This window comes from Brachionichthys hirsutus, chromosome 13 (assembly GCF_040956055.1).
Source record: "Brachionichthys hirsutus isolate HB-005 chromosome 13, CSIRO-AGI_Bhir_v1, whole genome shotgun sequence".
NCBI classification, from domain to species: Eukaryota; Metazoa; Chordata; class Actinopteri; order Lophiiformes; family Brachionichthyidae; genus Brachionichthys; species Brachionichthys hirsutus.
This window is the reverse complement of record NC_090909.1, coordinates 4,629,931-4,651,297: the sequence shown is the minus strand read 5'-3', so window position 1 is coordinate 4,651,297 and position 21,367 is coordinate 4,629,931. Positions and strand designations below refer to the sequence as shown.

The following is a 21,367-nucleotide window of genomic DNA, read 5'->3' as shown; positions in this document are numbered from 1 at the left end:
AGGAGAGGAGAAGAGAGAAGAATCTGACCAGAGGAGAGGAGAGGAGAAGAGAGGAGGAGGAGAAGAGAGGAGGAGAATCTGACCAGAGGAGAGGAGGAGAGGAGGGGAGAGGAGGTGAATTGACTAATGTTGTCTGTTCGGCTCTCCGAGTTTGTTCAGGTGTATTTCAGAGAGAAAATGGCGGCTCGTATCTCATCTCACAGACGGAGCATCAGAAGGTCATTGCTAGCTGGCGCTAACTCGATTTGGGGAAGGCCTTGAAAGGGCGTGAAGGAGCACCATTTTAAAATGGTGCTCCTTTTGGCTAATGACCAATGACTGGAAATCTGAAATGGGTGAAGGGCGTGAAAAGAGAAGGTGCAAGATGACAAGAGGAAAAGGGGCGTGGTCAAACGCCATCAAGCTAATCCGATGCGACAGCGTCTGTACCCCGAGACCGTCGCCGTGGTTACACACACATTACCGCACCGGACCACAGCTTGAAAGAGCCACGCATGGAGGGGCGCATCTGCATGTTGGTGCGGGAGCGTCTGCCCCCCCCCCCCCCCCCAAAGGCAGGTTTATGTCTGTCTGTTTGGGAAGCGTGGAAAATGACACGGTAGCTCCCATTGGGCCAAATGCATGGACGTTCGCTTGGCTAACGATCCTACCAGACTACATTAAACCTGGTGTGTGTGTGTGTGTGTGTGTAAGTGTGAGTGTGTGTGTGTGTGTGTGTGTGGCGAGCTTTGATTGCACACTTCACCGCGCACGGTTTCCAGCCTCACCAGTCCGGAGACATTCTGCCATTCTTCCATTTTGTGAACAACAAACGGTTCAGAAGCGTTATTCTCTCACAACGAGGACGAAGGAACAGAGAAAAGGAGCGAGAGAGACACAACAACGCTTCTCTGCCCTCGTCCCACCATCCTTCTCTCTCTCTCTCTCCTCTTCACTCCTATCTCGAACGCTCACCTCTACTCCCATTGGCTGGTCAGTGTGCCCAACCGTTTCAGCGAAACTCTCTTGCCTGAGCCACGCCTTGAACCCCCCCCCCCCTCTCTCTCTCTCTCCTTCACCTGTCATCATTGATTAGTCCATTCTGTCTGTGCAATGGCCTTGATTATCCATTTCTGCGATCCTCCTCAGGCTGGGGGGGGGGGGGGGGGGGGGGTTAGAGCCCATCCATGACCTCTTCGCTGACTATCGCCCTTGCCTATTAGCCTGAGCTGAAATGATTTGTCTTTTCCTGTCCGTTTGATAATTCCCCCCCCCCCCCCCCGTTTCATTACTGAGACTTTTACATCCATCCATTTGTTTTTCCTCACATTCCTCTCGCCCCCTTCAGGCCACTTCCCTCCCAGTCTAGTCGGCCAGCATCTTCCCTTCCATGCTCCCTGCATGCCCACCAGCCTCCTAACCCTCTCCGTCCGTCCTCCGTCTGTCCCATCTGTCTGTCTGTCTGTCTGTCTGGTGGCTCCACAGCCAAAGTGCTCCCCTGCTGAGCCGCCTCCTTCCCATGAAGCTAATGCAATTACTAGAGACGGCCAGACAGCCTATGTAGATTCCCCCCCCCCCCCCAGGGTTGTACTTCAGACTCTTCTTCTAGCAGTACAGTTCCCAAAACAAAGGCCTCGCTTCAACAGATGTCTGTCTGTGTCCCCTGTAAGACACTCGTCTCTGATGGTGAACACAAGCTGGAGACAGAAACCAAGGCGACTGTAAGGCCGGAGAAAATCCAGCGCTTGAAGGTGCACTTTATTCCTCTACGTCTCGACTTCAAACGGGATCCTTCACAAGCAAAATAAAAAGAAACATTAACAAGAAAGAGACCTCAAAAGCAAAAAAAAAAATCCATTCAATGAAGAGAGACGGAAGAGACGGACAAAAGAAGTGAAAACTAGAGAATGGAGACGACGAAGACGGACTCGCGTCTCATTAGAGGCTCGCTTGTAAAGGAGAGATTTGAAATTACATCAGATTTATGCGAGAGTATAATTCGGCGATGCTGCTGCTTCCCCATGGCGGAGGGGGGGGGGGGGGGTCCGCTTTCCAGGAGGCTGTACTCACGTGCTGCAGAGGGAGAGCTACAGGGAGGCAAAGGCTTCCTACGATGAAGACGGAACAACTGAAGAAGCTCTGCTGGAGCACCAAAAAATGAATTTTATCCAAGTTATAGTTGAAAAAAACTCTAAAATATATATAAGATGAGATGCAATAATAAAACACAACAAGGTTCCCGGTCCCCCCCCCCCCCCCCCCACTGGGCACGGGTTCCACTCGGGCTGGTGGTGACGATGAACAAAGTGAGAGACAGCCAGAACGGAGAGATGAGAAAGAGAGACGAGGGGAGGGCGATAGAGATGGATAGAAAAGGGAAAAAGAGAAGTCAGGCAGAGAGCAGAGCGGGAGATGACAAGTTCCCCGGAGGTGAGATCCTCCCAAGCGACAAAGTAGCGGGGCTGTCTGTGAGGTCTGCTCTGGAGTAAACCCTGGGTATGGTCTTACAGGCAGACTGCTTATATTTTAACGCAACATTTTATTCTTTTACTCTTTATTCTGGGATATTTGGAACCTTAAAATTCCGTTTGCATAACCAGTATAGGATTAAACCGGACGCGCCACAAATGGATGCTTTTTTTTTTAGTCACGTGGGATTATGAGCGTCCATAATCCCACGTGCCTAATCGATCCCACGTGCGTTTTGCGGGGGGGGGGGCGCGCATCCTGCTATGAAATTACATGTTGCCTGATCTGACTTTTCCTTCCTCGTTGGCGCGTTCAACCTCAACCCATCTCCACGCACGCGCGCGCACGCACTCAGCCAACACGTGGGTGCCGGCCCAGTGAACGGGAAATGATCCACGGACATGCCGCTTACGCACCGAATCTCTCGTTGACACGCGCACGCCCCCCCCCGTCCATCTGGCCGGACATCCACTTTGTGACAAGCACAGTCTAACAGTGCGCGCGCCGCGGGGGGGTGTCTTCATTATAGCACAGCACACAGATTGGCGTCTAAACTAATATAACCTTTTTTGTTTTATTTTGAAAGGTGTCCAAAAAGAGATCAAAATATTTTTTGCAATCCAAAACGTCAAATCGATGCATCATAGAGCTGTACTTTACTTGCTGAATTTCAAATGCTCCAGAAATGTTTAACCATTTTGTAAAATGCCGGACGCAAGCTTTGATTTTTAAAGCGTGATTTTTTTTGTTTTGTTTGTTTGTTCTTGAAATAATCCAGATTACGTTGGAATTGTTAATCGTTTGTTTTGATATTTAAGACTAACTCTGGATTGATCTTCAGCAGCATGCAGCCGGTTTATTGATAAAATACAAACAGGCACACAAACATCTCTTCGGACGCGGGATGTAATAAAAGCGACTGAGACCTTATTTGGAAACATTACGTTGTATTTCCGGTCAGACATTCTGCCATGGTTATTGTAAATAAGAGTTAAACTCACCAACCAAGTCGTGCCCAGTGCGTGCGCGAAGTACGGACCGGAACGCCGACGCGCGTCACTCCCTCTATGATGCGCGTCCCCGTCACGGCTCAGACAACCGCGGTCCGGACGAACGGGAGGAAAGCAGGAATCCGTGTAGAAACGACACCGGAGCGCCGCTGGCGCGCTCCACACGCAGTCCGTCCACCTCCGACGTGCCCGAGCAGAGCGCGGTGTTACGCGCATCCTCTCCCCTCCCTGCTGCCTCCCATTCGCTGCGCTCTAAAGGTCGGACGCCTTCAATGAAACCCAATGCTGACGTGAAATTACTGGAACTACCCCGGTGGGGGTTCGAATCTTCAGAAAAGTGAGAATAAGGACGCGAAGTGCTGCAGAAATAAATCTCGATTCCAGTTTACGCCCGAGTTTGATTCCAAATTGGACGCTACAGGAAGCCCTCTTGAAAATTCAGAGTTACCCAGACAGATCCATTATTTAGGAGCGTCTGACTGGGGGAGGGGGGGTCATGGGCTGGACAAGTCTCACCACCAGACTGTGACAAAAAACTAAACGCTGTGATGACCGGGAGATGATGGGCTTGTTGCCAGGGAAACCCTGGAATCCAACCCCGAGTGGAAAGCAGCCGCCCCTCACCAGCTCAGGACGAGCAGGAGGTGAGCAGACACTTACCCCCCCCCCCCCAAAATAAAACTATACGGTGGCCAAAATAATGAAAATCAGACCGTAACAAGTTTTATTCCTCAAACACAAACGTGAATAACCGAACAGTGAGGTGCGGAACGAAACAAAAACAGTTCCATCACAATACAATTTAAAGAAATAGGTCATGCAAAATGAAATCTGTGATCCATACCAGATACCGAAATGTGCATCTCCAATCACAACCGAACCAATGAGGTGAGAGGAATGTATAAAAACGCCGCCAGTGGATGTCAGTAAGAAGCTTCGTGCAAGATCACCTTCGATTGTTTTAAAACCCAAAAACGCTAAAAGCCGTAACCAGTTTAAAGTGAACCATGTACAACGTGAACCGAAGACGAAACAGCGGAAGACGGGCGCCTGTTTTCCTTTTTTTTTTAAGTGGCTTTCACCTCCTTTTCTTCCAAATGTAGGTTTGATTGAACAGGAAATAAATAAAAGTGATGTGGCCGTTGTTTAGGGTAAAGAGTTCAAGTCACGGGGACGACGCAGGTAAACAAAGAAAGAGAAAAAGGCTTGATAAAATAAAACAAAGTGATTGTAAATAAGGCGAGGTGTGACTTTTGTTCACCTGCTCAACGGCCACTGAAAGAGGAGAGCAGAAAATGAACGGATGGACCAAGTTAATGACATTAATTAATTAGGATCAGTTATAATAAGAAGCAACACAATCAGAGGGGGGGGGGGGGGGGGTGCTACCCAACCTACATTAACCCTTTATGTACAGAAAGGCCTTGCAAAAGCTAAAAGCGTGACATAAAGGATGAATAATTCCCCCAAAAATAAATAATAAAACATAAATAGGAACACACAAGTGAGATTCAGAGTTCCTCTCGTTGGCAAAATGAACAGACGAAAACAAAAAAACAGATCGTGAGTCAGGACAGTGAGGGGAGGGGTGCCTTGCTTCTTCCTGCGGGGGGGGGGGGGCTGGTTGGTTAAAAGCCGGCTGACCACGCCACGGCGATCCCCGCCAGCTGTGGCCAGAGCGGCTGCGATACAAACTAATACACTGAAAGTGGAGAGAGCTCCTGCTGTCTGGTGTTAAAACGAGTCGGGGGGGGGGGGGTCTGTCAGGTTGGTCCCAGCCGTCCGTGACATCACTGCATCTGAGAGGGGAGAGGACATCACAAGTCAGCCATCGCTTCGGAATTAATGGACTAATGGACTGCAGGACCGTCTCAGCTGGAGGAGGAGCAACGCGATTGTGCGCCGGCTGAAGCAAACGCCGCTCCAGTCGTCGTTTGCACCGACGAACCTCCTCCTGCAGGCCGGCAGCCTCTCAAGGCGCGTCGTTGCTCACGGCCTCCTCCGTACGGCAGCCCTCATTTTGGGGTTTTACCTGACAGGAAGTTCAATAGCTATAGCTGTGGACTTACAGCACAGTCAACGGAGTCTGGACCCCACGTGACGCTCCGTGAACGAGCTCGCGGAGATGTTTCAAAGGTTTAAAAAAAAAAAGAATTTGATACAGCTGCGCTAAAAAAAAACAGAAAAAACGTTTTACAAACTTCCAAAGACACAGAATCCCTTTCGTGTCTTTTGTATTTGGAAATGCAACAAATAGTTGTCGCCACACGCAAGTCCATTCCTCGTCAACACTGACTGGACGGCGCCATCCAGTGGCCAGAGTGAACATTGAACTTGCGCTGGATGTAGGTTAAAAAACTGCTTCTATGAAGGTTCAATGTCAGATGTTTGATTTAAACAAAAACTTAAAAGGGACAATAAAAAGTTTTTTAAAATCCGGCTCAAGTTCGCATGCAAGCACCGCTATTCTAAATAGTCACCGGAACAAAATAAATGGATCAAGATAAATTCTAAATGATTACAGTTTTGGTATCTAAACTGAAATAGAAAACACAGACATTGAACTATTTATATTAGAAGCAATTGTTTGACCGCTCCAGCGTTTCTGCCAGGTCTCAATTATTTTGAGTTTGATCCCTTCTGCCATTATTCTTGGCATAGTTTAAAAAATAAAAAAAAAACTCTACTCAAGATGTTTGTTCCGGGGCCAAAATAACATGTCCTTTTTCCCATTTCATTTTTGTTTTCCGGCGCTGTTACGTTCTCTCAGTCGTCTCCATCCCACTGGCCTTGTGAGGCTCTAACATGGGAAGTGAGCTGCATTGTGATCTTATTCCCAATAAGTGTCGAGTCACCTGATTAACTGGGTGTGTCCTCTGGTCGTCCATCCACTGAGACGGGGGGTACTGCGTGGGGGAGGAGAGGGACGGCGGTCAAACACAGACGAGCCTCTACCGTGGATAGAATGCGTGTGGAGGGTGGGATGAGCAGGGAAAGGTGTGTGTGTGCGTGTGCGTACCTGGTACGCATACGCGTTCTGTGGGTAGTTCACTGGCATCTGGGTGATGACCCCTCCGTAGTTTGAATAGGAGTACATCTGCAAGCATTTTGAAACCACAGTGGGAAGTTACGTTTGTTATGTCTAAAGCAAAAATCAGAAACACATTAAAAAGGCTAACGTTACATTGCCATTCGTTGTCATTTGGCATCGGTGGTGTAATTTATTTTAGATTTATTGTTCGTTTGCATCGGTGGTGTAAAATCATTTTATTTGTCTAATGTTACTTTGCATCAATTGAGTTATTGAATATTGGTTTTATTTTTATTTGTATTGTTACACTTGTATTGTTAAATGTCGACGATTTATGTACGAAGGACTTTCAACGGAAACTTTCAAGGGCTTTCTTGAAATGCTCCTCTTAGACAGGATGTTTGACTTTATTTGTACTGTAATACATTCTACTGTGTGACTGTACTTGTACTCTAACATTATATCTAATAAAAAAAATATATATATATTCAACATACAATCTGCTGTTTATTCTGTTTGTCAGTTGGGATTTCAAATATATTTCCTCATGAATATTGCTAGAAATGCCAATAACAGCGTAATGTTGAACCAATGATCGGGGTTCAACATATTTAATTATGTTTACTTGCAATTGTGAAAATATATACAGTCAATATATAGATATATATACACACAATACAATATATACAGTATTGTCGTTGGGCCTTGACATGCGAGTCCTGATTGCTTCATTTCAGCGTTACCTGGTTGTACGGGGTGCTTTGATTGAACACGGGCGAGGTCTGTACCACCCCCCCTCCTCCAACAGGTGAGCAGCAGGCACAGTAGTAGTACTGGACGGGGCTCAGCCAAGGAGCCGGGCTGACCAGACGGCCCGGAAAGGACCCTAGATGTCGAGGGGACGCCGAACATTGAAAGACGGCAACGCCAACAGAAAGTAGAAACGTCCGGACGGCGTCAGGATACGTACGACAGTTCCTTTCTTTCATGATGGCAGGGCCGAGCTTGAGTTTGCGTCCATTTAATATGATCGGTTGCTACGGCAAATGATGTAAACAGACCGGACCGTTAGGAGAGGAGAAGAAGTACAAGTAGCAAATTCTACTAGCATCCACACTCACCTCAATGATTGTCTGAATGTTGACGTCTTCTTTGAAGTACACAAACCCATATCTGGGAAAAACACAAACAAGTTTAAAACGCATGGACTAAATGCTAAACTAAACTAAAAAAAAAAAAAGGCCTGACTGAAACTCACCCTTTGCAGATCCCTCCACGGTATGTGATAATTTTTACTTCCCTAACGGTTCCATATCTGGCAAAGTAGTCACGCATTTCATTTTCCTCCACCTGAAAGTTGAAATTAATTAATTTATGAATGAATATTAGCCGATTAGCCTTTAAAAATAAGCCTGAAAAATACATGAAAAAAAAACAATGAACAGCCACGCTGGGATTATTCGTATTCTTAATCCTGCCAACATCTGTTTCATAAAATTAATATTTTCTAACGGCTTTACAATTCTGCTCAGTTTCTCTGGCTCAACAGTTCCATTTTAACATTACTCAAAGTAGTCCTTTGTAGCCTTATTGATTTCATTGATCTCTGACTGCTTTTTGGGTTTTATAAATCCACCTTATGTCTGGTAAAGTCTGCTTCGTATTACACCTCCAGGTAGGAATTCTATTTTGTTCAGTTATTCACCGTCATGCACAAAAAATAGCAAACCATTGTACACGTCTGAAGTGTTTGTACACATTTCCCACCTGAAATGATCAATTAAATGTCATCCCTTTTTCACATCGACGTTCAAATTATTCCAAAATTAAACTCAGACATAATCCAGTTGTCGTAAATATGATCCATGTGCGTTTGATCTTTACCTTCATGTCAATCCCCCCAACAAAGAGGGCGTTGGGGGTCAGTTTGCCCTCCGGAAGAATGAAGCCATTTGACAACTTCAGCGACAAAGGGTTGCTGATCCTGGGCTTGCTGAGATCCTTAAATTAAACCATTTGGGATTATTGATCAAATAAAACATTTGAATAAAAAATATTTATATATATATATATATTACAGGAGAATACAAGATTTGCGAAATGATCCGTTTTGACGGAATCAACACTCAAATTAATCAGGTGCAATTATTCAAAAAATATTTAAACTATCCGCGGTTGCATCCCGATAAAGAACCGAACGCGCTAATCGATCAAAAGCAAAAATTAAAACGACTTTGGCGAGTTGGATTTAAGGTTCGCTGAAGTTAGCAATGGCGCCCGTGGGGAGGACACGCATTTCAGATGTAAAGCATCTCACACAGGTGGGAAGAAAAATAGCATTAAAAACAAAAACGTGAGCAGCGAAACACAGCATCGATTATATTGGATGTTAAAATTATAGCTGCTATAAAACATCACCGCTCTTTATAAGCTACGAAGCGCCGAGTTTGCGCCCTTTTTTTTCGTTCGACAATTAGCTAGCAGCTAAACACGAACCCGGGAGCGACGACCGAGCTAGCGGGGCTGATTAAAAAAAGTCAACAGACTACTTTAAAAGACAAAATACGCTATTCGCGAGATATTTAAAAAAGAATATCCCCGACACTTACCATCTCTAAAATAATTAAAACAGCTCAATTTAATCAAATCCACGCAGAGTTAATTTTTTTTAGCGGCGCTTCTAATCTGCCCGAGAACAGGAGCGACCTGACGTCACGCAAAGCCACGCCCAGTCCACATGACCTTCCGACGTCCACTCAAATCTGGGATTTACAAAATTAAAAGTCTTTCAAAAGTCAGTTTTAAAATGAGCTGTTTACTCTGAGTCCTTGATTTACAGGAGGATGGGTGTGCAAAAAAAAGAGGTAATAAAAAACTACTACTGTCGTTTGGGCTTCTCCCGCAAGGGGTCGCCACAGCAAATCAATGCTCTCCACTTCACCCTGTCCTTTGCATCGTCCTGTACAAGAACTGCTCTTAAATCAAACATCATACAATATATATATATATATTTGCCATAAATCACTGAAACAACGTGAAACTTGCTCCAAACAACCAAATATGAATTCATTTTTTCTTCGTTTTTGCGCTTCATAATTTATAAAGGGTTTTAATCTCTGAGTGTAAAGTTGACTTTATTTTTTATGATTGCGAAGGCGATATCCAATAGTTTTCTCATGCCAGCAAGGAGTACGGAACCTAAACCAATCAGAATAGGCGAGTAGGGCGGGTCAAGAATTCTCCACCCGAACCAACAGATAAGGCCCCGCCCACCTCGGACTGAACCATAACAAGGTGGATGGGGCGGCGTTGCCTTGGAGACACGTACCTGCAATCAGCGCCAGTGGAAACTTCTCGGCAAAGGAGACTTTCGTTTCAAATAAGGTAAAAATAAGAATACGAGTTGTGTTTCTTAACTGATGTACTTTGTTATTATTGAATAAATGTGCTTGTTCTTGAATCGTTTAACTTGTGCTCCTATAATGAGGTATCGCGTTACAGACGGAACTCTGATTATAGTTAACGAGCCTTCCCGTTGTTTACCAGCAGCGTCTCTTTATCACGCTGTCTTTGGCTCTAAATGGAGGGACAGCTTATCACCGCTTGTTGTTTTGCTCCCTTATTGTGACAACAAAGTGGACTTTTTCCATGTTGTAGCTCTTAAATGTTAGCAAACTTAGCAACGCGAGCAACGTACCCGGATGTCGGTTGTCGGTTTGAATGCAGGTAGGTAGCTTCAGCAACTATTTAAAAGCCTTTAAAATGGAGTCCATCATATTTGATGCAGGATTATGAGACTTCAACAGTAATTTAGGACTGAAGAAGCCTGATGATGATGAATATATGTATTAGATAGAATGTTAAAGTACAAGTACAGTCAAACAGTAGCATGTATTACAGTACAAGTACAGTCAAACAGTAGCGTGTATTACAGTACAAGTACAGTCAAACAGTAGCATGTATTACAGTACAGTACAAGTACAGTCAAACAGTAGTATGTATTACAGTACAAGTACAGTCAAACAGTAGCGTGTATTACAGTACAAGTACAGTCAAACATTCTGTCTAAGAGGAGCATTTCTAAAAAAGCCCTTGCGGTCTTGTTTCCGTTGAAAGTCCTTCGTACATAAATCATCGACATTTAACGATACCAATAAAATAAAAATAAATTACTCTTTGCTCTTTTTTTTATGCTCTTTGTGATTTTCCTAAAACAGAATTACACTTTTGGAATCACGACCAAATAGAAATGAGTGACAGAAGTCCTGCTTTTCAAGGCCACTTGCCTCCTAATGAAAGAACCTCGAACCCACATCAAGTAAGTGGAGCCATTTTCTTAACGTCTACTGCTTTAGATGAGCCACTTCCGGTCTGAGCGCTGAACATATAAAGCACCGATCTTTTCTCAGACAGTCCCGAGGGAGAGTCAGCACCCACCCATCCTGCAGCCCAACCCGTCGGCCCGAGCTGCTCCCTATGAGGAACAGCGTTTTTACAGAAGACCCCCGATCGGAAGCAACTATAGTCTCCAGACCAAAGGTCTGGACATTCATGATCTACAGGGCAGATATGCTACCGCTGGCAAATCCGCTGTAAGGCCAAAGGTCAATTGTATCCTTTTGAGTTTTTATTTGTATTTTTTTTGTAAGTGTTTGAATCTCATAATAAAGCCTGGTCTGTCAGAAAACGATGTAAAACATAACACTGTAAGGTTCTGTACGTTGTTTTCTGATGACGATATAGACTGTGAACTCCTAACACTTCTTAATGAGCTTTTTAGCACGCATCCCACCTGCAGAGAAGCGTGGAAAAGCAACAGGAGAGAAAATGAAGTACGCCTTTAAAGTCAAAGTATACAACAGAAGCTTTTCTCGTGGGAAGCACTTTGTCTCATTTACAGGCATCTTCTCGTGTTTCACGCTCAACTAGGCCGGAAAAGGTCCCCTCTCCCATCAGCCCGCCTCTGAGTCCCGCAGAACAGTTGGACATCATTCGCAGCCAGGAGGAGAAGACGAGGGCCCGGCATGGGGAACCTAATGAGAGCGAACTGGAAGTAAGTACGAGTTCAATCGCTAAAGGTCATATTTATCTAGTACAGGCAGGAAACAATTGATCTAACTCAGGCATGGGCAAACCCAGGCCCGGGGGCCATATGCGGCCCGTTGGTCTTTTTAATCCGGCCCGCCAAACTTGTCCAAATTATATCATTAAATAAAATTGTATTATAATTAAACCTCATTCATTTGACCTTTTCCCTGTAATGCTACCTGTAAAAGGACAAATACTTTAATGCAATAGCTTTCATGTGTCATTTATATTTGCTCACACAAATACTCCATCCATCTGTTCTTGGTCCGGCCCCTCCGTCAAATTTTAGAACCTATTGTGGCCCGCGAGTCAAAAAGTTTGCCCACCCCTGATCTAACTGATCCTGTTTTATCTTTTATTAATACAGAGGTATATGCACTACATCAACGATATACCGAGTTCTGCAGTGGCCTCCTTCCCAGATCAAACGATGACGAACATCTTTCGCCGGCTCCCTCCCAACATGGACATCGGGAGTAAAAACCGCACCATCCTCAGGATGGACATGGAGGAGGAAATCAGAAATAATTACCTCTTCAGCGTCAAGAAGAGCATAGGTTCGAAACAATAGGGTCGATCATTCTTTCGTTCACTGCTGCATTTATCGTTTATAAGCGTCTGCCAGTATAACTTTTAAAACAATTGATTTACAGTTTTTCCTTTTTTTTTCCCCCTCCAATTGTTAAAAGGACAATTTTGTAAACTAGGCAAAATTCACGAAACCACACACCGAAACGTCAAAGGTTTGTGTGTTGTGCATCTTTAGTAAGTCCTAAAATAGATCAATCAATCCATCAATTGTCGTGTTTAGACATTTGGAGATTTGAAAAGAGGCTTTGCTCTCTGAGTGTCAGTTTAAATAATTGTGATATACATGGAAGTTTAGTGTGTTGGCAATTGGGGGAGAAAAGAAAAACTGCAATAAACAATCTGGAGAAAAAACACAGGATTCTACTTCAACTGCTATGTCAGCTCGCACATTTTGTTGCGCCGGTAACACAAGTACTGTATACTTCATGTACATGCGTTTGAAAACGCATTCGCGTTGGTGCCTGAGTGAACGGGAAGGTTTCTCCTGCGATGAAGTGTCTTCCTTTGCTCCTGTGCTTCACGTTCTTCCTCGTTAGTGGACTATATTCTGAAGGATCCGGCTCAGCGTCGGCGACTGTCCATATCCAGCGTCCCCGAGCCGTTCCCCCGCAGGGTGGTACGTCCACCGGTGCCCTGGAGTGCCAGTTACAAAGAGTGCAAAGCCTGGCTGAGCCAACACCTGTTTGCTGTCGCTCCCGTTATGGTGGCGCTGAACGATGTTTGGTTCGAGAGGTAACGCACAGATCCGCCGTTCCACGCATGGATTGCGTGTGTTGAAGCCAGTGGATGTCAGATGCTGCGACTCTGGCTCTCCTGAGTTCGACGTGCGCGCGTCACGCCACGTTTCGATGTCTCGTTTCAGCTTCTCGTCCTTGAGATTCGTTAGTGTGGCGGACCTTATGTCCACCGGACTTCCTCTCTCACCATCAGAGTTTGAAGGGTTTGTCCAGAAGCAATGCAAAGCTGCGAGAGAGGAACTGATCCAAAAGTGAGTGTAATAAGAACTTGTTTTTTTTCGTTTTTGTTCCCTTCTCATTGTGATGCACGAGCTGATCTCGCAGGGTTTCCCCTCCGTGCCCGCGCGTGTTTGTCATGGTATGCAGCGGAACTGAACGCGATCCTTGTTTTTTTTTTTTTTAGGTGGCTTCCTCAGTGCGAATCACTCCTCGAGACTTCCGTCGAGCAGTGGTTGCCTTTAATACTCCGGGATAAAGAAATCGATCGAGCGGCTGTTGCGGAGTTCTTCAACTGCGTGGCTGCTCTCATGTCGAGGCAGCTTCGAGGCTTGGTCATAAACACACTGGAGGACCTGCTTTCTTTCTTCACCATCCATGAGGTTTGGAAAGCATCTAAATGTACACAGTTTCTTTTTTTTTATATATATAAGTGTTACTTATAGAGTGAAAGCTCTATCATTGGCCGCAGACACGCGTATCAACGAAGTGAGACGTTGCCTAGCCTTACTACTTGATGTTACTTCACTACTTGGACATGGCATGATACTTGTACTCGCCATTGTGCTCGGGTTTCCCGTATCCTTTGGTCTCCAGGGTGGCAATGACTTTGAAGAGTACGACGACATGAAGTATGCCCTCTCCCAGATGCTGCTGGTCAAGCTACAAGTCAATGAGCCTCATATTGATTTTAGTCCGAGCTTTAGTGAAATTTGGGAACTCATCCACGGAGTCTATATGGAAATCATCAAGAGTTCTGAGAACCTGCAAAGGGTATGGATTTTATACCACACAACACACAGTATTGATTCCATTTTCAACAAAGACGTGTGTTTCACCTACGACTAATACGGCTTTCCAGGTGGAGTGTCGTCTCTTTCCCGCTATTGACGACCTTCATCTCCGAACAGTCGCTGCCGATGAGCGACTGGTTACAGACCTGATCAGCTGTACCAAGGACATTTTCAACAAAAACCTGGTCGGACCTGTAAAGTAAAAATGCATCGAGTGAATTCGCGTCTTTCCATTTCTCTGACGTTCCAGCGAGGGCCGATAAAATGTTAATAGCGCACGGTTTCTTCTAGGTATTTGAATGTTTATGAAAAACACTTGAGTCTACTGGACAATACAGCCAAACAGGAAATATCGTCATTTCTGGAAGAGGACCTTTCACTGGAAGAATACACAAATGTAAGGGAACCTTCCCATCAGGAATCTGCAGGGAACATTTCCTGTTTTAGCTGACGTTGGTTGTTTTCTCGCATTGTTGCTGAAGTCCTCTCTCCGCCTCTGAACCTTCAGAAACTCGCAGACATCAAGGACCTGCGGGAGGAGCTGGCCTCCTTGCACATTACGGCGCCGCTGTCCATGTTTTGTCTGGATGCTGGCAAGCTGAACGATGACCTGTGTGACTGTACAGACAAACTGAAAGACATGATCCTCACGTGTAAGGTGGAGGAAAACCGAAAGCTAAACGAGGGGTGAGAGGAAACGAGAGGTTTTTACCTCCGCCGGCGCTTTTTTGTTCGTCCGTCTGTTAACAAGATAACTCAAAAAGTTCTGGATGAAATTTTCAGGGAATGTTGGGAATGCTACTTAAATATTATTTAAGTAGTAGTAGAAAAGTAGTAGTAGAAGTAGTAGTTGGGAATATTACCGGGAACAGGTGATTCCATTTTGGTGATGATCACTTTGAAATTCAAAATTTGTTCCACAATATCTCGGTTGATTATTGATCGATGTTTATGTAATTTGACACAGTGTTGTAGGGTGGGGGCCTCTATCTCACCACTGAATTTCATCTGGATCTGATCCAGAATGAGGCCAGGAATATTACATTTTAACATTGAAAAACTCCATTTATAGATTCAAGAGCTTTTCTAGTTTTTTTTTGCATCTGATAGATTCTTCAAGTTCGTTTCCTTTAATCAGTAAATTGGGTATGTTTTAGTGAGTTTGAATTGGAAGACGGTAAAACACAAGTTCTTTATTTATACATCACCAGGATCTGTGAGAAATACGGGGCGGTTTCTGAAACCATCGGCTCCACCCCGGCAACGGCCGAGGATCTGGTAGCGTTTGGCCAGTTCCTCACCCAGACCAGAGATGTGACTGTTCACAAGCTGAAGCATGAGGTTCAAGAAGCATTGGTCCGCCTCCGCTTCCTCATCAACTATTGCCATCAATCCTGTATGCGAACCATAGTGTGGTATTTACAATTGTGTGTGTGCACTTTTGTCATTTATCTCATTCATTGTATGTCTCGTCATTTCTTCTTCCTCCTCCAGCTGCTGAGATGAGGCTGAACTCCCGTGTGTTTGAGTGGCCTAAACAGATCCTGGTGGAGCTTGATGACAGCGAAGCTCGTCTGGCCACCATGACAAAAGAAGCTGTGGACCACGTCGAGTCGAGGTAACGGAAAGAACTCAATTCAAATTCCAGCATTTGTGAATTTAAATTCAGAGTTTAGTTGCAAACGTTTACGGACAGGCTCACTTTCTTCACATTTTGACAATTTATTTTCTCACATCGCTCTTTGAATATGCTGAAAAACGACACCCGCTTCATTTATCGCTTCGTCTCAGGGTCGGGAAGCTAAAGGAGAAGCTCGAGGATGCGGAAAAGAAAGTAAATTCCTTTAAAAAGAAGGAACTGGTGAACATAAATGAGATTAACAACAACGTGGAACATCTCAGTGAGATCTCTGCCGGCCTCGAGGCGGCTTTGGCTGAGCTAAAGGTATAAAAGACTCTTACATTGTTACACTAAAAGAAATGTCGTTATCCTTTGAATACTTAACACAGGTTCACGTTTGAGTTGTAAACTCACGTTCGGCTTTGTTTTCAGGATATCAACAAAGACCAGGTTTTACTGGAGCTTAACCTGAGCAAGTTTCCAATTATTCAAAAGTTGGTTGAGGGCAAACAGCCTCATGAAGCGCTCTGGAGCACGGCACTAAACTTTGAGAACATGTCAGAAGTATGGATGAAAGGTGGGTGGCTCACATCGTTTGTGAAACTATTGTGTGATGTTTTTATGCTGCAGGATTTTCTTTTTTTTCCCACATTTGTGTTTCTTTCTTTATCGTGCAACAACTCTTAGTTCCCGTCAGAGATCTGGATGCTCGAAAAATATCTGAGGACCTGGAATTCATGTCAAAGACCATGAAAAGGCTGAATAAGGCACTCTGCGATTTTCCTGGGTCTTGGCGAGTAGCCAGATTCTATAAAAGCAAGATAGACCGGTTCATAGAGCAATCCGCCGTCCTGTCGACCGTCAGTGACGACGCATTCAAAGACTGCCACTGGGAGATGGTACGAGGAGTTATTTTCTGCCTGGAGAGATAGCTGCTATCGCTAATTCTTTGCACTGACCACAGGGTCGTGCTTCTCCTTTGCTCCCTGAGGCTAATGCGAATCATTTCTGTGTTTGCAGCTCAGCGACATTGTCGGCTCCGATGTCAAACCGAAGGAGAACACTTCCCTGTGTCACATGTTGGAGCTTGGGCTTTCAAAGTTCTCTCACAAGTCAGCCCACCGTGTTGAAATACATATGAAAATACTGTACACATAGTAGATCATTGAAAGTACTTCAGAGGAGTTTTGCAAGACGGAGGTGACCCTGGTTTTAGGGTAACCTTGACTGATTTGATGCATGTTTTTTTTTTCTGCCTTAGGTTGGAAGAGATTGGACTTTCTGCCCAGGAGGAATACCTGAAGAAAATGAAGGATGAATGGACCGACCTCCAGTTCACTTTGATTCAATATAAGGACACGGTACAAGTATCACAAGAAATCAATATATTGTCCGTTTTAATGTCTATGAATTGTCATACAGAGCATTAATAATCGGATTAGTGTTCTATCACAGGAACTTAAAATGGTGTCCAGTGTTGATGACATCCAGGCTCTTCTTGGTGACCACATGATCAAGGTGCAGACCATGCAAGGTTCACCTTTCATTAAGCCCATAGATGCTGAATGTAAGGTGAGAGTCAGCAACTCAAATCACTCTGTTGTCCCCTGAAGCGCTTGATGAAAGGGAAAAGCTTTAAACACTTACAGGCAGCAAATAGGAATTGATGCATAATTCCAATTGTTTGCCTGTATTTGAAGTTTCGTTATGTTTTTTTGACCGCCTGCTTACATCTACTTTTAAAACTGACTCATAAACGATATGCGATTCCATTCACTTTTTTGTAGCTCACATGTTCAAACCAAGTTTACAGTAAGATATAATCGCTGCAGGTGGAAATGCAACCGCAGTTTCGTACCAGTCCAAGTGACCCAAGATACTGTTTGTAATAATTAGCTTCTTATGTATTATCTCGGCTTTTGTATTTATGTTTATAACCTCTACTATTAGAAACAACCAGAGTTTCTTGTTGCTATAATTCTGTTATTATTATTATTCTTTGTGCCCTCCTACTCAGCAATGGGAAAAGAAGGTCAAGAACACGCAGGATATCGTAGATCTCATGTTGACATGTCAAGAAACGTGGCTCTACCTTCAGCCCACCTTCAGCGCCGATGACATCATCGCCCAGAAGCCCGAGGAGGGACGCAAATTTGCCATTGTGGACAAAACTTGGAGGAAAATCATCACTGAAGTGGTGAGATCGTCCTTTCCACACGGCCTGTTGTCATTGTCTGTGAAAACTGAATCGAATGCGCTTTGCTTCTTAAATGTTCCCGACGCAGGCGAAGGATCCGCGTGTGCTGGTGGCTGCGGAGCAGCCCAACATGCTGGAGGAGCTTCGCCAGTCCAATGTCTTACTGGACGAAATCCAGAAAGGCCTCAATGTCAACGTGGAGGAGAAGAGCGACCCAGGTTTGGACTCGTATTGAGGCGGAGGTTGTCGGTCTGTCTGCCTGTCCGTCCGTCCGTTCGTCCTTCCGCACGATAACTTAAAAAAAAAAGTCTGCACAGATCTTGATGACATTTTCAGGAAATGTTGGGAATGTTACCAGGAAAAGATGATACATTTTGGTGACAATCCAGAAGAGATCCTGGATTATGGATCACTTTGAAATGTTCATTAAGTTTGCAGTAAATGGAACTTCAAAATTGGTTTCTCAATATCTCGGTTGATTATTGACCGATGTTTATGGAGTTTGACACAGTCATGTAGGGTGGGGGGGGGGGGGGGGGGTCTCTATCTCACCACCGCCGTTCATCTGGACAGGATCCAGAATGAGGTCAGGAAAAAATATTTAATTTTAACCCCATTTAGGGATGAAAAAATCTGTTAAAAATACACATTGACTCCGATTCACTTTCACTTTTCATGGTTGGTGTATAAAGATACCAAGAACAATTTATAACCTTTTGGTGATGATCCAGAAGAGACAGGAAGTGGTGCTGTTTCACACAGAAAAGGAGACGATGGCAGCGATAAGGCGAGAAAACAGCTCCGGAAAATCAAAATAAGTTCATGTTGATGCAGCAGAGTTTGAAATCTAATTTAAAAATACTGCATCAAAAAAAGAGCAAATGAAAACTGCTTGTGGAAGTACTCAGATCAAATTCTGCACTAACAGAGATTTATACTACTATAAAAAAAATACTGAGATGAGAGTTAAATGATTTGTCCATAAATCAATGAATAATATTGAATAAATTATATATATATATATATGTGTATAATAAATAGTGAGAAATGTTTATGGAGTTTGACACAGTCATGTAGGGTGGGGGGGGGGGGGGGTCTCTATCTCACCAGTGGTGTCAGTGCTCTCAGGGTGACGATACTGTGACGCCACTCTGAGTGGCATGAATGTGTGAGATCCGCTGTTTGATATTCTGTTTTCTGTATTACGTCGATATACTTCCTAATTCTTTTTTCTTTTAAATCATCCGCTGTTTGTTTTAACAGGTGGAGACACAGGAGGAGGAGGAGTGGACGTGGAGGACTGACCAACCCTAACCGGACTGACTCCTGGATCTCCCTCCAGTCTGAGACATGAACATTGTCACGTTTTGTAACGGTTCACCAGGAACCACTTGTGTTAGTTAGCTGTTAGTGTTCCTCTCTTTTCGGCTGACCCCCTCGTGGTGGTTGAAATAGTTTATCTCCAAAGTGGAATTCCCCTCGTCACGTTCATCATTAGATAAGTATTAGTCAATATAATTGTCACGTGCGTTTATAAAGTGACCATGTCCGTTGGCCACTCTGAGATGACGTTCAAAGAACAAGTATTTGGGTGTGAGGAGTATTTGGGATGAATAAATACCTCTGGGAGTGTCAAAATAGTGTAAAAATTCAGAATACTGCAAAAAAAAAACCCAGATACAGTATGTCCAAGGTTAATGGTGAGGAGGAGAGATAATTTATTCAGGTTTGTATTGGTATTCAGTAGTTGTTAACGCACACGCTGACTCAGCAGTGCGTTCGTATGAGTAACACTAGATGGCAGCACAGACACTGTAATGTGTCTGCGTCAAACTCACGGCCTAGCCGAAGCACCACTTTATTGAAGTAAGGAAATAGTATCTGAAATGTTTTCAAATGTATAACTTTTGGGGTCAAAATATTGCAAATACTTGACAGATCAATAAATGTAAAATGTGTTTAATTGTAGGTTTTGTTTTAACAGTGAGAGACGCAAAATTTACAAAACAAATCCAGAAAACATCACAAAAAATATATTTAAAAAAAATCAGAAATTGATTTGCATTTTAAGGAATTACTGCTCTTTGGCCTCTTCCATAAAGATTGATTAATTGATTGATTGTTTGATTGATTACTTCTGTGGATGGGGGCTTGTTTATTGGAATCCCCCCCTGCCTGTTTCCTCTCTGCTGTATATGATGCCTGCTGCGTTTTCATAAGGGAATTAAACCCAAATGAGTTCCACATTGCATGGCTTTGTGTCATTGCCCTGACCTTGATTCTTCAAAGCACTGATAAAATTGCCAACAAGAAACACCAGTTTTGGATTCACCTTTATATTTGGTATTGTACGGATCCCTAGGGCAGTGTTTCTGCCACAGTGTTGGGACTTTTTTGATTTAGCTACAGGCTCAGCAACATTTTCTCTTCTCAAAAACCTCCCCATCACTGTCACTACTTGTCTTGCTGTGATCCCAAACCGTCACTGAGGATGACCCTCCTTAAAGGTAAACCAAAGCACTCACAAAGTGTATAGTAGGCAAAAGCCAAAGCACGAAGAACTGTTTTTTTGGGGAAATATTTGTTTTCTGTTTTTTAATAAATGCGTTTTTTTTTTTAATCTGCCACACTCGAAATGCAGCGCAGTTGCGTGACGTTTATTTTGAAGTGTGCGCTCTTATTTTGAAGTGCAAGGAGAAGTTGCTGTTCTGGAGTTAGCGGGTGCTCAGGTGCGACGCTGGAGTCTGAATAGCGATCTACGGGCGGGACGCACGCTTTATAGTGTAATGATCCCTAGGGGATTATTACTGTGTGTTGTTATGTCCGTTGTTGAAGCGGGTTCGACTCGGAGGTTTTACGTGAGTTAATGTTGCCGTGGGTTTCGGCCGTAACAGTGACCCTGTTGATTGTGTGTTTGGTGCTGGAATAAATCCTGATAAAGGAACCCTCATCTCCTGCTTCGTGGTTTGCACCGACGTTACAGTATATCTACCCTTGAGCATGGCGTCATGGCATCTGCCCACGAGCAATGAATCCCGCAGATGCGACCCTGGGGACTTGAACAAAAGCCATCACCTTGATTCCAATCACATTTTAGAGAGACATCTCATGACGCATTCTGGTGGGGGATTGAGCAGAAGTCGAAACGGAAAAGCTGCAGTAAGGGGTTTACAGATTGTAAACAGACTGCGCAACCCACTGTGCCACCGTGTTAATAGTTAAAATTAAACATCTTATTAAGTAATAAATGTTGAGTCATTGTTAATTATATGTTTTTGAACAGTCTGATTAATGCTTTTGTTTAATTCTTAAAGAGTCATTAAGCGCGTCAGGAAAATCCTTTGAGGAGTTTGACACGTGTTTTTACGCATGGAACCGGTAAATGAAGGGTTAAAATCAACCAAACTGCAGTCGAAAGAGGTAGAAATCGTGAACGCGCTGTCAAAGACTTCTCGATCTGGCAACCCAGAACTCGACGTGACGTCACTTTCTTTGCTTAAACCCACGCACGGCAGGTCTGCGTGTAAAACATTTCCACCGCGATGAGCGATTGTGGGTCACAAGCGTGAAGAATTTTGAAACGACGAGCTCCGAACATCCATTTCCTGGACGCGAGCGCGCAACCAGCTGCCTT

General features: G+C 44.2%; 1 protein-coding gene across 1 annotated transcript; it reads right to left on the bottom strand.

Moving 5' to 3' along the window:
* Positions 1-5,248: 5,248 nt before the first annotated feature.
* On the bottom strand, positions 5,249-9,777 carry dazl (deleted in azoospermia-like). Its single transcript, XM_068747569.1, has 9 exons — positions 9,763-9,777; positions 8,374-8,490; positions 7,748-7,839; positions 7,611-7,662; positions 7,460-7,526; positions 7,233-7,375; positions 6,478-6,555; positions 6,314-6,364; positions 5,249-5,257 (listed from the first exon to the last, which is right to left on the bottom strand). The coding sequence occupies exons 1-9, from the start codon at positions 9,775-9,777 to the stop codon at positions 5,249-5,251; spliced, it is 624 nt and encodes a 207-aa protein (XP_068603670.1).
* Between the last annotated feature and the right edge of the window lie 11,590 nt (positions 9,778-21,367).

Coding starts and splice junctions, on each gene's coding strand:
- dazl (XM_068747569.1), bottom strand. Junction 7,840..8,373: donor TTGGGGGGATTGACATGAAG/GTAAAGATCAAA, acceptor TTCAACTTTCAG/GTGGAGGAAAATGAAATGCG. Junction 7,527..7,610: donor ACATTCAGACAATCATTGAG/GTGAGTGTGGAT, acceptor CATTTGCCGTAG/CAACCGATCATATTAAATGG.